Here is a 17,743-nt window from a genome sequence, read left to right as displayed (position 1 = left end):
CAAAAAAAAAAGTTAAGTGACCTCTGGGAAAATTGAGTCCTCTTCAGAGGTCCGGAACTTTCAGATCTCTCCATGTTTCAGAAAAATGGCAAGAGCTTCCCTCCACTCCTGGTTAATAACTACACCACCATTTTCTCCGTGCTATTTCTAAATATTGTCTGTACATCTATCACAGCACTTATCTCATTACTCTCAGCTTATTTTACTGGATGTTTATTTTTCCTCTGAGCTCAAAGTACAGAAACAGTCTCATTCACTCATGGATCTTTTGCACCTAGCTTAGTGCTTAACTTGTTCTTCTAAAACCAAACTCCAAATGCTCTGTACCCATGCCTTCTGATTCTCGGCTGATGTTTAAGAAATGCAAACAAATTTTGATATTGGATCTCAATAGTTGAAATTTAGAAAGTAATATGGAAGTTCTACAGACATAACATAGGGCCACTTCCCTCTTTTAGATCAACATTAATCTCCAATTGCCTTTATTAAATAAGCTCTGTCCAGTGTTTCTCAACCCAGTTATGGCTTTTGATAAAGTCTATGGGTCCTTGGCAAATGAAAGAAATAAAGCCAATCTAGTGTGCTTTTCCTAAGGTTAAATATACTCAGTTTTAAGGAGTTTTTTATTCTGAGATTTTTTTGCCTATTTCTTTTGTTGTATTTAAAAACATGTCTGCTCTTATGATGTAGGTGACAGTAGGCCTTACATAAATATGTTATCTTTGTGATTTGTGATTATCTTTTATGTCTGGGCACACATTAAAAAATGAAAATACCATTATGGCACATCTAAGGCAGTGCTATGTGGCATAACCATGACAAGGGGCCCTCTTGTGGTAAACCACAGGTATAAACTCTCACCTGCTGGAGTAATTCTGAATTCAACATGTTTACAGAGGAAGTTATACTACCACACATAAGCAGTATTCACATTTAATTTTAACTGCTGTCAATTTTTTCATGATTATTAAAAATGCTTAAAGTGTTTTATTATTGTAAGAAATTTCCCACCATCAGTATCTCATCATACCTGTAGCACACCGAAAAGCTCTGTTCTACCATGTTGTTCATGAAAAATGTGCCTGGAGCCTGTTTACTAGTCTTATTTATATTTGCATTTAAGATGAGAAGGTTGATTAACCTAACAGAATCTATATCTATGGTGATTAAATTGCAAGCAATGCAAGAAGCTGCTAGTAGCAAGTACACGTGTACGTGCATGTTTGAAATCCCATATAAGCACATTTTCCCACGGAGGGGTGTGTGTGTGCGTGTGTGTGTTAGGGGAGGGCAGGGCTTTCTATTACCTGTCAAATCACACTAGTTTACAGTTTGGTTTATTTAAATTGTTATGCAAGGCTTGTCTTGTTTTATAGAGCAAATGTCTGCTATATGAATTTCAAACCTCCACATTCTTTAGTTATGAATAGCATTTAAAAGTATAGTAGAAATAATTGGGAAGGAGAGGTGGTAATATGCCAAGGTCAATGTAGAATGGTTGGGACTAAGAACTGGGGAAAGAGGTGTTTTCCTATTGTAATTAGATCTCAGGAAATAGGACAGTTTCCAAGGAAGAACTGGCTGCCAGAGGAGCTACCTACCATACGTACCTATGCCTGTGGTAATGCTTATGCCCAGATAGTAAAGTCCCCAGACTGCCTCTCAGAAGCCTAGCTCTATTTTAACATGGCTGCACAATGACTATGGAGTGGGTTTCCTTCGTGGCTGCCTCTCCAGATCACTGCTTTAATTTCATAAAGTGTTCTGTTTTGTTACTGCCTGCTCAACGAAGTATAGCACATCATTCCTGGAGGGGCTACATTTCTCCACTTTAGTATGTATAGGGTCATAAATTTATCTTCCTATTCAAATCAGAATTTGAGCTCTTATTTAAGCTTCCAGGTGTCTCTCCTATTTTGGCCATTAGAAATACACCCTTACCCTACTTTACTGCAAGTTCTATCGCTCTGAAACAGGTCAATTTACTTAACTCTCAGCTCTGATGTTCCAATTTGCAAAAATGGGATTTGTTTACCAAGAATGACCATTCTTCAAGTCTTCCTCAAGGTTTTTTGACAGGTCTTCCAAACTTTCCACTAGTTTGTACTACCACACACATATAGTGCTCAGGCAAATGTGAAAGTCGTAACTAATTACATACATATAAATTTGAAAAATGGAAAAGAAACAACATGCTTCACCATTTAAAAAGGGTTTTTTAGGGCTTTAAGGTTTTTTACTTAAAGTTTGGGTAGCTAAACTTGTATTACATAAGGTTCAATTACACAGGATTAAGGTATGTGAATAAAAAATAGTGTATTTAGATAACAAACCTGGTTTACTTTGCATGTTTCCAGTATTACAGTTACAGCCTTTGAATTGTCCGATTTGTCCATTTCTCCAGACTATAAGAAACTAAAATGTAAAGCATTAGACTAGGATAAAGTTTTAATATTTTCTTGCTTTTCAGTGTCAAATATATATGGAAAACATACATTTCCCCAAATTTGGCCAAAGGAAAAAAACAAATACATTGGATAAAAAGTTTTTATCCAAAGTCACACTTGACTTTGAGTATTTGAGAAAATTCTGGATTGGAAACTAGGTTCTAGTCTTGGCTCAGGCTTTCATAAAATGTGTGCCCTCACAACCTAATATGGATAAATTTTCTCATCTCTACATAATGGATTTGAAATACTAGAGCTGGGGTCCCTGTAAGAATCACTCTTAGGAGTACAAGGCTGTAGTAAGCTGTGATAGCCTGGGTAATGGGTGAGACTCTATCTCTTAAAAAATCCCTATGCTAAATATTGTAAACTTCATTTATCAAATTAATTTTAAAAAGCTCTGGGGTGTCAATTAACAGGATTTCAGAATCAAAAATAAATTCTATTAGTGTGCCTTAAACTTCAGTCATTTGCAAACCATCTTTATTTTTTTTTTTTGCCATATCTACCACCTACACTATTGCTTACCTAACATTTTGTATTGTTGACATAATATTTCTTAAGTTGTCCTAAGAAACTTAAGGGTCTCTCATATTTTTAAAAGTAAACATGAAAACAAATGTAAACTTAAAAAAAACTGGTACCATACTTCAGGACTTGCTCTTCAACACAATACATAAAACTCTTAACCCATCTGGATAATCAGTTCTTCAGTTTCTGCTCGCACAACTGCAGCAATTCTAGGCAAGTTCCTTAATTTCCCCATACCTATTTCACCACCATTAAAATGGGGACAATGGTAATAATTCCACAGGATGCTTTTAAATAAATGAAGCCATACATTTAAAGCTATTAGCGGAGTTTCTGACTCTCCTAGGTTAAGTTTTCAAAAAATGTCAGGTATTATTATTAGCTTTGGGTCTGCTTTTTTTTTTTTCTCCCTAGTGATCTCGTAATTGAAAAGTCCTTTTTAAATTGCGTCCCCAAAGACTCCCCTATTAATTTCCCCAATTTAATTAAACTACTAAAAACTGAAAAGAGAACTCTAAAGTGACATGTGTACTCATTATTGCTGCCTTAACTCAAATTGCACAAGTGTAAAAGAAAAAGGAAAGGTGAGGGTCAAAACCTTGACTTTATGGCTTCTGCAGGAGATGCTAAGACTGAGGAAGAACAGTTCTAAGTCTGGTAGGCCGTCTATTGGGCGACCTGGACCAAACCCAACGCCACCTGGGCAGTCCCAATTTCTCAGTTCACCTCTCCGGGCGTGTCCTTTCTTGGGTTCTTTCCCCGCGGCCCCTTTACACCAGGCGGGAATTTCCTCCCTCACGCTCCTAGGTGGGCATCCGATAACTCTATGTATTTCCTCGTCAGCATCTGGTCCTTTGATCAATGCTTGGTTACCCATGTCGTACGTTTCCGCCTCACAGAAGGAGAGCCACCTACTGCCAGCACCTCTGGGAATACCAGCGATCGCCGCGGTCACGTTGAGCAATAAACTTTGCAGGGTTAACCGAGCGCTGCTCTTTTGCTTGCTGGGAAATGTAGTCCCTGCGCTGGCCTCTATTTTAGTTGCAGGGGCCGGCGGCAGCCGGAAGACTACAGTTCCCAGCATGCACCGGGCCAGAAAAGACGACCCGGGTCGTGGGCTCCACGTGACCGCCCACTATGGCTCCCCTGTGTCTGGGACAGCTGTCTGGTGGTTCGGTGTGATTTATTACCTCTTTGCGGCAGCGTACCCCTCTCACGATTTCGACATGCAAAAAATAAAATCTCTTATGACCCGCCAGGTAAGTCGCGGCGGCTGAAGCAAAGTCCTCCTTCGTTTAGGATGGGAGAGCAGCCAATATATTCTGTCCACAGGCCACTGCGGGTGGAGACCTAAGTTATTGGGGGTGGCAGGTGTCAGGAGGACAGGGAAGCCGGGGCACACCCTAGAAAATCACTTGAGCATTCTGGATAGGAACCCTCCTCAAGAGTATCAGCCTTGCAGAAACATAGATCATTGAGGGAGTCAGATGCTATTTTTGTCTCCCTTCCTCCTCTTTATGCCATCTTTCCAAGACAGTCCCATCTGCTTTGAAGGGTCCCCGCATCCAGGCTGGCTGTCATCTGCGAGCAGGTGGCCTGGTAGAGAGGTGTAATCTATGTAATAGCGATGACTTGGAAAGAGTGAAAAGAGCAGATGATCTGAAGACGGAATCGGTAGCTTTGTGACTGGGGCAAGTCCCCAAGCCTTTTAGCTTAAGTTCCTATGAAAATGAAAATAATAACTATTTTTGGTCATACTATCTCACAGTTGTGAAAGTTATCAATAAGCTACTACATGTGAAAACTCTTCGTGAAATGCTGCTTTCAAAAAATTCTTATTGTATCAAGTAATAATGTTTTATTTGTTGCCAGAGTGCTAATTCATGAATAAAAGCTTTGGTTGTTTCTTAACCTGTGCTCATAAACTTTAGGGACTTTCTAATAATGCCTCGTCTTCCTTCAAGCAAGAAGCAGCAGAAATTTACTTTTTATGTACTTATTGATAATGATGCAGTTTTAGATAACTTTGTTTACCTCAATTCTAATATTTCCCTAGAATTGGCCATTCCTTATTATTTTAATATGAAAGAAACATAATTTGCGTTAAAAATTTAAATTAATATAGCTTTAGAAGTTTAGAGAATGTGGAGGATAGGAAAGGTTCATTTGTGATTTTTTTCTTGTTTATTAAAACAAATTCAAATTGTAAATTCTTATTTGAGAATTCAGAACTTGGGAGAGAACTAAACAGGTTACACATTATATACTTCTGTTGGAAAAAACACAAATAATCCTATGTGATGTTTTACTTCTGTCAAATTATATTGTAAAAATAGAATTAAAATATCTTGTGACTAATAAAAAGATTTAAACAAGTGTATGGAAACAGTGGACAATCTCTCACATTTGTTGAGTGCTAGTTTTTTTTATTTGCAGTTTTTGGCTGGGGCTGGGTTTGAACCTGCCACCTCTGGTATATGGGGCCAGTGCTCTACTCCTTTGAGCCACATACACTGCCCCTGAGTGCTAGTTTTATATTTCCTACTGCTTCATACTTGAGAATGAGTTTGGGCGCTGCTTTATCTTGTGGTGGCTGTGTGACTCTGGGCAAGTTACATAGCATTTAAAACAATAGTAATGTGTACCTCATGGGGTTAGCCTAATGATATTTATATGATATGATGAAGTTGAAGAGATGAAATAAAGGCATTAACACAGTTCCTGGGCATTATCAAGGACATTGCCTTGACTACATTGATGGTGGGAAAACAAAGAAACTGGAAGAAATCTGTTACAGTAATTCAAGTAATAGATAATTTCATGCTGACTTTGGTATCTGTTTGGTTTTAAAACAATATATGCTTTTGTGCATTATACTATTAATACCCCTGCAGTGCCTTTGGAATGCTGAATTTGAGCTCTCCGTGTCCTTTTGGTTTTGTTACACAGTTCAGTCTTCTCAACATTCTCACAGTTGTACAGCCTCTGTAGTTGGTTTTATTGACCTTATTTTGTAAAAATGAGTAGGAGAGAAAAAAATACAAAATTCTGGATACTATTTATATCTCTTAAAGGTAATGAAATTGTGCTGGCAGTGGTAACCCTTACATCTCCATCAGTTGTTTATTGAATTTGAGCAGGTCAAATCTGTGTTTAAGTAGAATGGAAAAAAGAAAAGCTGCAACTACAATGTGTAAAAGATTATCCTAATTATACATATGTTTGTTGCTTGAGCTCAAAATATTTGGTTATTATTAATGCACAGATTTGTGAATCTATGAGGTATAAAAAATAGGGTGCTGTTTTAGAGGGGTTTTAATTACTACTATTTGTTATTGATTTAAGTGTAATAGGATTACAAATAAATATACACAAAGATATTTCTTTTTTTGAGGTTACATACTACTCTAATAATATATGTTGAATTAATGTGGAGACATATAAGGTTAAAGTATGAAATTTAGATTTTTTGCCATTTTAGCTGTCCTAGGATCTTGGTTTGCAAAAGAGTGTGTGTGTGGAGGGGTAGGGGGCTGTGTTTGCTTTCTTTATTTAGATGAGATCTCTTGTTCCTCTTTCTCCATTGTGCTGCCTCTGTTCTTTTAGTACATTCAACAGATGTTTATTGAGCACTGTGTGCCTGGCATTGTTGTAAGCTTGGGGCATGCAACAGAGAGAGACAAGTACTAAGGGTGACAGGGTGGTAAATGCTTTAGCGGAAAAGAGGATGGACAGTCCTGGGAGTTGTTGATAATTTGGGGTTACTTACAATTTCAGACAGGGTGGACACGTAAGACTTCACTGAGAAGGTGATAAAAAAGACCCTAAGGACTAGTGAGGAAGTGAACCATGTGGATATCGGGGAAGGAGCATTTCCAGTGGAAGGAAAAGCAAATGCAGGACCCCTGAGGCAGGAACACGTTTGAGGAAGGGCATGGGGCCAGTGTGGATGGAGCGCAGTGAGTGAGGAGAAAAGTTGTAGGAGATGAATCAGGGTGAGGTCAGAGGTCAGAGGCCTGAGGGCAGGAAACCAGGTCCGGTAGAACCTTATAGCCATGGACGGCCATGGCTTTTATTCTCAGTGAAATGCTAAGTAGAGTGGATATAACCTGATGTAACATTTCAGAAAGTCCGTTCTGACCTGCATGATTAGAGTAGATTGAGTAGGAGAAAATGGCAAAAACAGGGAGGACGCTAAGGAGGATATTGCAGTAAGGCAGGTGGAAGAGGGTGTGGGCCTTAACCAGAGTGTTGGTGGTAGAAATATTGAGAGGAGGGTGGATGAAGAGTCGACAGGTTTCCTGATGGATTGGATTTGAGCTGTGAAGGAAAGAGAAGTATCAAGGATGACGCCAAATGGTTTGGGCCAGGCAATTGGAAAAAGGAATTGCCACTTACTAAGGGGGATAAAACTGAAGGAGGGACAGGTTGAGGGAAGGGAGACAGTTTTTAGGCTTGTTAATTTAAAAGCTTTTTAGATCTTTAAGTGGAGAGGGAAAGTAGGTAGTTGACCAAATGAGTCTGGATTTATGGGGAGAAAGCCAGGGTATAGGGAAAATTTTTAGAGTTTATAGTATAAACATGTATTATAAATTGCATATTAAACTGGTTAATATTACAAAGTGTGGATATATAGAGTCCAACGTTGGAACTTCTCAAAATTCAGTGTTAGAAGGTCAGGGGAAGAACTGGATACAGCAAAGCAGAATGAAAAGGAGCAGCCAGTGAGATAAGTCGTTAGCGTCTGGAATAGCACCTGGCATATAGCAGATGCTTAATACATATTTGTTGAGTTAATAAAGAGAACAGCCAAGAAGAGTGTCTCCTAGAAGCCGAGAATTTAAAAGAGTTTTGTTAGATACTGCAGATTGGCCAAGGTGAGAATTACATTGAGCTTTTGGACAGAGAAGCTTGGGGGCCCTTGGTGACTTGACAGTGGTAATTTTCATGAAGTGGAATTTTCATGGCAGGGAGGAAAGCCACTTCTGATAGGTTCAAAAGAAAATAAGGGGAAGGAAATCAGGGAGTGGATATAAACTCTTCTGAGTTTTGCCAAAATCAGAAGGACACACAAATTATCACAGATGTTTCTTTGGATTGACAGGACATAGTTGCTATTTTCACAAATGGAAATCAGGATTCAAGAAGATTATAGTACTCCAAAGTGTTAACCTGATTTGGGAAAAGAAATAGAATGCAGAGGCAGGTGTTATTTATGCTGCATTTTGTATAAATTTAAACTGGGGAAATTAAACAAAAATCAAATACAAAAGAAAATCAAATAATGGTTAATGATTACAAGTAAAGTATTAGTTTAATGAAGACAGAGTACTACAGTTATAACCACAACTTCATGCTTTGAAAAATGAAGATAAAAATGACTTCACATTTTTTTAGTAGAAATTTATAAACTTAATAAAGGGTTAAAGAACGATAATCCTAAAGTGCAGTTGGGGGACAGATATTGTCTTTGAGATCTTTATGTAATTCTTCATTTTTGTTTTGATGAGAGAAAAACATTTCTCTGTGACAATAAAAATATTAACAATAATGGTAATAGTTAACATTTTAACAATGTTTGTGATATACCTGACACTATTTTTGGTTCCTCACATATTATTTCCTTTACTCCTTTTAACAGCCTATGAGTTACTACCATAATTAGAATATAATGTGCAGGAGGAATGGCTGGGTTGTTCAAGATACAAACTCAGGTAGTCTGTTCCAGAGCTCAGTCCTGGAAATCACTCCACTTGCTTGCCTCCTAACATGGACAAAGGTTTCCAATTTTTAGCTTGTGTTTTGTGCATTTGTCAGAAAGTTGCCATGTCTTCATATTGAATTGTTATGTGTGGTGATTAATGTGAAGGTAAAACCTTTTTCTAGATATTTTTTCTAAATGTATGTAACACAAACATATCAGATGTTGCTTTCTTTACTGAGTAGATCTGGGGAAAGAAAATATTAGACATACTGTATTCCCAGGGATTTTGGTTAGATTAAACAAATCTAGACAGATGGTCCCTGGTTTATGATGGTTCAACTTAACAATTTTTTGACTTTACACAATGGGTTTATTTGGGTTATTAAATGCATTTTCAACTTACAGTATTGTCAATTTATAATGGATTTATTGGAATGTAACCCCCATTGTAAGTTGAGCATTAAAGACATGGCAATTACACTTTTAAACATATGTTTTAGGGTGGTCATGATTTTCAAATTATGAAGTTTTACTTTAATGTATAGGTGTATGTATAGATTATATACATGTTTATATATATGTTTAGTTATATAACCCAGCTTTGCCTTTTTTTTTTTTTTTTTTACCATTTTTGATGCTATGCCCTCATGACACTTGGTAAGAAGTTGAAACATGGAAGAACAAATTGCCTGTGACTAGTCCCCCTTATTCATTGAAAGGCATAACAAACCTCCCTAGGCCTTTCATTTCCTTGCAGACATTCTTGGAAATTTTAGTTTGCAGTCAATTGCATGATCTCATGGGGACACTGTGCTAATCATTTGGAGATTGGAGTCTGATGAACAATTTCTACCTAATAATTTACTCAATTCTTCGATGTTTACTATGTTCCTAGAACTTTGTTAGCCACTGAGCTATAGTGGTGTAAGAATTGGACTCTGTCTTTCCTTGGGACTTAAGATCTGGGAGAGGGAGAGATAGATATTTAAAGATGTTCAGAATCCCTTAGGTGATATGAATGTAGAAAATGCATGGATAGCAAAGAGCTAGAGAACAAGAAGGCAGTGAGATCAGATTTAAATCTTAATTTGTGCAGCAAGGATTGGATACATTGGTGAGAAACAATAAGATAAAATGAAGGAATTACTTACACATTAATTAAACAATTAGCATTAAGAAATCTTTGATTAGTTTAGTTGTTAGTATATTGTATTTGTGAATCATAATACTATTGCTTAGACCTTTTTCCCAGGTGAATTTGGTAATGATTAATACATAAGTACATACTTTTCTTTTTTTTTGCAGTCTTTGGCTGGGGCTGGGCTTGACCCCTCCACCTCCACCGGCATATGAGGCCTGTGCCCTATTCCTTTGAGCCACAGGCCCGCCCAGTACTTTTCTTTTAATGGAATGCTTTTTGTCATTTAAACGTCTTCCAGTTCTTTTAAATCATGGGTAGGTTAGACTTCCACCATTAATTGTGAAGGTTCCATATAATACTTTAATTTTAAAATACCAAAAGTACATCCTTACCTGATTTAATAATAGTACTGTATGTATTAAGTAATGATTGTTTTTAGTATATATGTTTGATATATTTTGAAGCAGGAAAATTTCTGTTTTTTAAATGGTCATTTCTGTTTCAGAAGGTGTGTGCCATCCTCTTATAATTCTTCAGCATCATTAAAATTGTCTTTATCTTATTTTTTTTAAGGGTCTGAAAAGCCCTCCAGAGAGCCTCAGTGATCTCGGTGCCATTGAGAGTCTCCGGGTCCCTGGAAAGGTATTGATCCACGCTTGTGAGCGTGACTTTTCACTTCCTTAAGAAAATATTATTGCCTCTGGATAATAATTGATTCACAGACTCTTTTCTTTCCCACAAGCAGATTGTTGTTATGATAAGCTAGGTAAATTTTTATAATGCAGTAGACGTAGGGCTTATTTTTGCTTTCATTACTCAATGGATGCAGTATATTCATGATATTAAAGCAGAAAATGTAAAATTGATAAATTTAGAGTTGGTGGTATCCAATTCATAGCCTGAAAGCAGTTCGTATATATGTATATATTTAACTTATTGATTTATCTGCTGTAATTTGGAGAAATAAAATGAAATAATTGATTACCAGCTTTTTATATTCCAGTACTCTGAGCCAAAAATCATGGTTAATTATATTTTTGTTGTGGAGCAGAGATTTTTCCAATAAGCTGCTCAAACATACTATTTATTCTGAATTGTATAACTTACACTAAATGGTAGATATTTTGGATTTTAATCCCCTGAAATTCGTGTGAACTTCTCAGTTTACAGATTTAATATAGGTAATTTGAAAGCTAGCAGGCTTCCCCTCAGGAGAGTTATTAACCATTGTTACATATGTGCTGCTTCTCTGAGGCTTGCTGCTTGGAGCTGCCTATGAGAACAGCAGCTACAGCCACATGAAGCTGGCACTTCTGAATGTCAGCTCTTGTGATTTTTAATTTGGGGATCATATTTGAAAGTATTCTTTTCCGTGTTTGGCATTTAAATACATAGGGTTTGCTCCCTTACTCCTCTGGATCAACTGCTTGGGAGGAAGATTTCTCGTTTCCGTCAAGCACCTTACCCCCTAAAGTGAATTTCATATTTACTGCATTGCCTTTATATGGCAATCCAATTGTCTAAATACAATAAAATTCTAAACAACATTTTTGCATGAAATAATTCAGATCCCAAAATGCCTTACTAAGAGGCATTTCAAATAGTTTTACATAATGTTAATTAAAGATTATTGACCACAGTAAAATCAGGAAATAAGAGATAGCCATAAATCTTAATTGACAAATAATTTTTATTTTTTAACTTAAGGTAAAGGTTAGTGCTGTGCATTATTAACATGCCTTGAATTAGGTTCTGTTGTATATTTCGGAATCAATGTCAAATTGATAAGTGAGCTTCTTTAAAAAAGACATGATATTGTATTAATAAGCACTTTCTATTGTCTTTAAACCGTGAACCTGGGAGTTTTTCCACTAGTAGCAGGTAATGAATTTATGATGTTATTACACAGTCTTCTTAGTAACTCTCTACCTCTAGCCCCATCAGGGAGCTGGCTCTGGGTAGAGTGGCTAGTTTGGGATCACAGGTCAGCAAATGTAAGTGGTTGAGTTGAAGATTAAGCCTGGGATGCTGGTCTACTTGGTGCATAGTAAGAAGTTAAGTTAGTTAAATTGCAAAACTTTTAATAATAAAATAGGTATTGGGCGGCACCTGTGGCTCAAAGGAGTAGGGCACTGGCCCCATATGCCATAGGTGGCAGATTCAAGCCCAGCCCCGGCCAAAAAAAACTGCAAAAAAAAAAAAAAAATAAATAAAATAAAATAAAATAAACAAATAAAATAGGTATTAATGATGTAAGCTTATGTTTAACCTTACACTAAGAAAGGTTGTGCCTGTTTATTCTCCCTGTGTTCTGTTGCAACATCACAAGTGCTGGAAGATGGGCAGGACTGCTGCCTTTTCTCTAAGTCAGTGATTCTCAACCTTCCCTATGCCATAACACTTTAATACAGTTCCTGTGGGTCATGACCTACAGGTTGAGAAACACTGCGCTAAATGGTTCTGAGAATGTAAGTTACTGGGTCCATAGAGTCACAAAGCTCTAGTCCGTAGACTGAGTCTGTTATAGGTGAGGTTTATAGTCAGTACACCGTGTAAGAGTTAAGAATGCTCATGTTCAGAAATTCCCTGCACAGCATAGTTTGGGATAACTTTAATGCTGAGTATTTTTCACAACTTAGTTGTTACTTTATACTTAGATCATATAAATAGATTTTAAATAATTGATTTTTATACAATTACTTTGAAATTAATGTTGCAACTAGTTTTGAATTGGCCAGAGATTCCATGTCATCAAAAAATGGTCTTGGCTGGGTGTGGTGGCTCACGCCTATAGTCCCAGCACTTTGGGAAGCTGAGGTGGGTGGATCCCCTGAGCTCCTGAGTTTGAGACCAGCACGAACTAGATGCAGGGGTCCTCAAACTACTGCCCACGGGCCACATGTGGTGGTGTGATTGTATTTGTTCCCATTTTGTTTTTTTCACTTCAAAATAAGATATGTGCAGTGTGCATAGGAATTTGTTCATAGGTTTTTTTAAAACTATAGTCAGGCCCTCCAACTGTCCACTGAGGGACAGTGAACTGGCTCCCTGTTTAAAAAGTTTGAGGACCCCTGAACTAGAGCGAGACTCTGTCTCTAAAAAATAGCCAAGCATTATGGCAGCTGCCTTTAGTCCTAGCTATGCAGGAGGCTGAGGCAAGAGGATTGCTTGAGCCCAAAAGTCTGAGCTTGCTGTGAGCTATGACGCCATGGCACTCAACTGGGGGTGACAATGTGAAACTTTCTCAAAAAGAAAAATAAAATGGTCTTGATTTAATTTCTGAAAATTATTAAAAGCATTTCAACAAAATGGAAAATAATTTGAAATGATTAAAACTTTTGCTTTTAATGTAAAAGTAATATACACTATGAACAGAAAACCTGGTAAATAGAAAAATGTACCTAAAAAAAATCACACAAGTCATCAACATAGTCAAGGTTAGCAGGTTAGCATTGCTTTCTGGTCTTTTCTCTTTTTCTATGCATGATCAGCAGATGTTTGAATAGCGACTATGTTCTGGATACTCTCTAGGGCAGTGTTTTTCAACCTGTTTTATCTCATGGCACACTTGCACCTATAGTTACACTTCTGTGGCACAATTAAATTATCTTGATCAAAAAACAGAGTAAAAAAAATACTGTACTTTGAACTTCGTTCAAAAATAATTTAATTAATGATCTTTAAAATTTTTCATGGCACAACTCAGATCCTCTCACAGCAAACCGGTGTGCCATGGTACGTGGGCTGAAATCACTGCCCTGGGGACTGGCAGTACAGCAGTGAAGGCTAAAAGTTCTTTCCAAAGTCACAGCTTCCTTGTTGTCAGGGAGTTTAGTTACATTCAAGTAAGGGGAAGGGAGACAGCAAACAAAATGACTCAAATTGTAACAAATACTGTGAAGAAAACAGTGTGAGGAGATAACATCCGTGAAGCTGAGGTTTATTTATTATTATTATTTTTTTTTTGTTTGTTGTTTTTGTCCAGACACAGTTCTACCCTATGCCCTGAGCAGAGGGCAGTGGCGTCGTAGCTCACTGCAACCTCAGACTTGGGCTGTCGGCAGCCTGCTGCCTCAGCCTCCGAAGCCGCTGGGATTACAGACGCTCGCCGCGGTGCCTGGCTGGGTTTTTCCATTTTTTTCATGAGTCGGGGGTCTCACTCTCGCTCAGACAAGCCTCGAACTCCTGAGCTCAAGCAATCCTCCCGCCTCAGCCTCCCACAGTGCTGGGATTACAGGCGTGAGCCACCGCGCCCGGCGAAGCTGAGGTTTATTTTACAGTGAAGTTGTCAGTTTAATTCCGCCCCCCCTTTTTTTTTTTTTTTTTACAAAAATGACTAGAAATTATTTTGAAGCTTGGGTTTTCTACTTCATGGAAATGTTCACTGTTTGTTACTAGGTTTAAAAAGTAAGCTTCCCTTTAGTTTGGTTTAGGGTATATACTTTTTGAACTTAACAATTTATGCTGTTAATTACTATGGATGCTGGTATGGAAAAATTTTTAAACAGTGACCTTACTTAATATCTCTGCCTCACTCCTAAGTATAGATACAACCTTAAAAAAAAAAAAAGCTATCTATGGTCTTCTGGAATGGGCCCATTTCTTTTTCTTGTCTTATATACTGTTCTTCTAATTTGGGACAAAGAATTGATATTTCAATAGGGTTTTCCAGAAAAAAATAGGTTAGCTTGGGTCGTGTTACATGAAAAGTTTCTATTATAGAGGATAAGTGGGAGAAAAATATTAGGATGAATCCTATGAAGTGGCTGTTTAGGTTTAAAATGGTCAAATGTAGGTAAATTTCATGTGGTTCAATTTAGTAGAAAAGGGAGAATAGTGAAGGGGAACTCTAGAAGGGTATGTAGGTATACTTGATAAGCCAGGGTTTATTATTTATTTGTTTTTGTTCTGAGTACTATATAAATTCAAAGTGGGATGAAACTTTAGAAATCAGATGGTACAGTTTTTTGCATTTCTTTTTGAGACTGTGTCTCACTATGTTGCCCTCCGTAGAGTACGGTGGTGTCACAGCTCACAGCAACCTCAAACTCTTGGGCTTAAGTGATTCTCTTGCCTCAGCCTCCCAAGTATCTGGGACTACAGGTGCCCACCACAATGCCCAGCTGTTTTTTGGTTGTAGTTGTCATTGTTTGGCAGGCCAGGGCTGGGTTCAAGCCCGCCAGCTCTGGTGTATGTAGCTGGTGCCCTAGGTGCTGAACTACAGGCACCCAAGGCACATTTTTCACATTTTAATAAATGAGATGGCACTGCCTTATTTTAAGAGGAGAAATGAGTACAGTGGTAATGTATATACTAGAAGTTTGGAATTTTGGTGGATAAAATAGTATAGAAAAGTAGAAAAAAAAATTTAAGATTCTTTTCAGAACTTTCTAGAGGAAAGAAAACTTTGAGACAAATTTCAGGGAGCTTAGCTTAAATAGTTCAGTGCCAAAGTCAGTGGTGCCTGAACTTTGCCGTGGGTTTAGAATTGCCAGTACTCAAACCATAGCCCATTTCAGTTAAATCACAGTGTCAAGGCGGAGCTAAGTGTCAGTCATTTTTAACAATCTCCAGGTGATTGCACTGTGGAGCCAAATTGGGAAGCACTGGCCCAGCTGAAAAACACTATCAAGAATGGAGCAGTGGGAAATTTAGAAACTAGTCTAGAAAAAATAGAAGTTTTACTGACAATTTTTGTAAGTATAAAGTAGACTGACCTAAAATTCCATTCTCGGGAAATGGATTCTGTTATAATTCAAATTAGTGGGACTTTCATGTGGAAGGGTATTTAATTGGTTACAAGAATTATGAATAATTAAAAACAATATTTATTATATGATAGCCATAATAGCCACAAGGTTATTAATGGAACTTATTGAGACTGTCTTTGAGGGTATTTTTGAACTCTGATTAAAAAACAAAAGTACCTTGTAAAATTCAGAACCTTGTAAAATCTGTGTCTAGACTTTTAATAAACACATACCATAGTGCTTCCACAGTGGTTTCACATTACAAACCTGAAAGAGTACTGATAGTAAGATTGTTTTATTCGTTTTTACTGAAATACTGCCTTCTGAAAGTATTTTTTAAGGATAAGGTTCAGTTTTTTTTTTTTTTTTTTTTTTTTTAGTCATTGCTTTAATTAACTTGTAAAACTAAATAGGACTTAGCTGAGTTTTACCAGTGTGTGATTGGTTTACTCCGCCTTTGATTTTTTTTATGGAAGAAAAATATAGGATGAAGCAACAAAGGGAATATCTGTAGCAGTCAAAATTTGAGAATCTGTTTATCTAAATATAGGAAAGTATTTTTGTTTTTAGATTTTATCCATTCAACAAATATTTATTGAGTCTGTAACTCCCTAGTCTGTAACATTTCTATTACATAACATTCTAGGAGTTTGAGCAGAACGTTTTCTATAATTTGTAGTACTTCTACAAAATCCAGCGAATGTATTTGATTTGACTTCTTAGCATCAGTGAAAAGAATTCTAAAGCCATACATTTCACTGGAGAGCTTGGTTTCCAGATCATTTCCTGTGTGGAAAGGGGGCTGGAATAACAGTCAGGAGACCTAGCTTCAGTTCAGTTCATTGAAGAGAAGTCATTTTAATGTTTCTTGACTCAATTTCTTCATTTTTGAAAAGATGCGATTGGACTGGATAATATTTTAGAGCTGGTTTAGCTCTAATGTTTTATGCTTTCTATATTGTAATATTTGCAGGAGAAATATGAGAAGTATACATTCAAATGAATATACCACGCAGTTTTTAGAAGATGAATGTGTTGGTCTCTGTATTAGACAAGATTAGTATTGAGGTTTATAACTAGAAGACTTGATTAACTTTAGTAATTTTTAGAGTATTATGTATCATTTGGGACAGGTATCTTCCACCAGATGGTACCAAGCTAATGATGGCTCTGCAAAATCTTAAGAGTTTTTCTTAGGTGTTCCTGGCTAACAATATTTAGCTACTTTCTTTTTAACAATAATGAAATTATGCTTCTTATGGCTTTCATATACTTTGAGGTTCTTAATCCTTCTTTCATAGCAAATCCTTTAAGATCATTCATGGAGTATATTTGGCAAACATTTGTGAAGCCAAACAGTTACTAATTGTTCAAGATAAAAAGAAGTACAAGACACTGTTCCTGCCTCAACTGCATGAGGGAGACCAGCAGAAATAGCTAATTGCAGATTAGTGTCAGCACAGTGGAGGTCTGTAGCACAGCGAGGAGAGGACTGGTGGTAGGGAGAAGGGAGTGCAGGGTCGTTTTAGAGTTGCTGATTAATTTCTTTTAGAAAGATGATAGGTTTATGGGGTGAATTGTTGAGTGAAGGCTGGAGATCAGAATGCTTACTAAGAAGATAAGAAGAATGTGAGGTGAAGGAAATGGAGAAGGGTTAAATTTGAGGGACATTTTATAAGCAGCATTTAGGTTCGAGGATTTTATTGGATGTGGAAAGTGAAGGAAGCTGTGGGAAGCACTGGGCTGGAAGATGCTGTGATGTCTTTTCTTCTTTTATAGAGAGGGTCTTTGATAAAATGTTTGAAAACTATAAGAAAAATAAAGCATACACACTATTTTTCTTCCTGTATCAATTTGAGATATATTTTCTGTGTTTATCTTGAAAAAACAGGCATGTGGCTAACAGCTCAGTGTTGTTCATGAAGTCAAGAAATAGTTTTAAAGATAGCTTTTCTTTTCTTTTTTTAAAAAAGAAATGATTTCTCTTGAGTTGTTATCTCTGTTTTCCTTTTCATAGAAATAAATTTAGGAAAATATTGATAAAATTATAACCGTGTCCTGAACTTGGTTTGTACTTTTAACCCTTAAATAAGAGAAATAAATAAAAATATTTAGCAAAATACCAAATGTGAAATTTTTGCTTCTAATTTTGTGATTTCATTCCATGTAA

At 36.9% G+C, this 17,743-nt stretch overlaps 2 protein-coding genes across 6 annotated transcripts in view; one reads left to right on the top strand and one right to left on the bottom strand.

Moving 5' to 3' along the window:
- Positions 1–3,886, bottom strand: part of HEPACAM2 (HEPACAM family member 2) — a 41,609-nt gene extending 37,723 nt beyond the window's left edge. The window contains exons 1-2 of one of the 3 annotated variants that reach the window (XM_053553811.1): positions 3,577–3,886; positions 2,334–2,415 (exon numbers count right to left, since the gene is read on the bottom strand). In XM_053553811.1, coding sequence (XP_053409786.1) covers positions 2,334–2,415; positions 3,577–3,855 — 361 coding nt within the window. In that variant the 5' untranslated portion in view covers positions 3,856–3,886. The remainder of the gene's footprint in view (positions 1–2,333; positions 2,416–3,576) is intronic. The other 2 variants (XM_053553813.1, XM_053553816.1) reach the window with 2 other exon arrangements.
- A 203-nt stretch (positions 3,887–4,089) lies between these two features.
- Positions 4,090–17,743, top strand: part of VPS50 (VPS50 subunit of EARP/GARPII complex) — a 133,538-nt gene continuing 119,884 nt past the window's right edge. The window contains exons 1-2 of one of the 3 annotated variants that reach the window (XM_053609233.1): positions 4,090–4,237; positions 10,397–10,465. In XM_053609233.1, the coding sequence (XP_053465208.1) occupies positions 4,205–4,237; positions 10,397–10,465 (102 nt within the window). In that variant the 5' untranslated portion in view covers positions 4,090–4,204. The remainder of the gene's footprint in view (positions 4,238–10,396; positions 10,466–17,743) is intronic. The other 2 variants (XM_053609235.1, XM_053609234.1) reach the window with 2 other exon arrangements.

This window comes from Nycticebus coucang, chromosome 11, assembly GCF_027406575.1.
Source record: "Nycticebus coucang isolate mNycCou1 chromosome 11, mNycCou1.pri, whole genome shotgun sequence".
NCBI lineage: Eukaryota > Metazoa > Chordata > Mammalia > Primates > Lorisidae > Nycticebus > Nycticebus coucang.
Note: the sequence above shows the minus strand (reverse complement) of the source record. Positions and strands in the feature narration are given on the sequence as shown.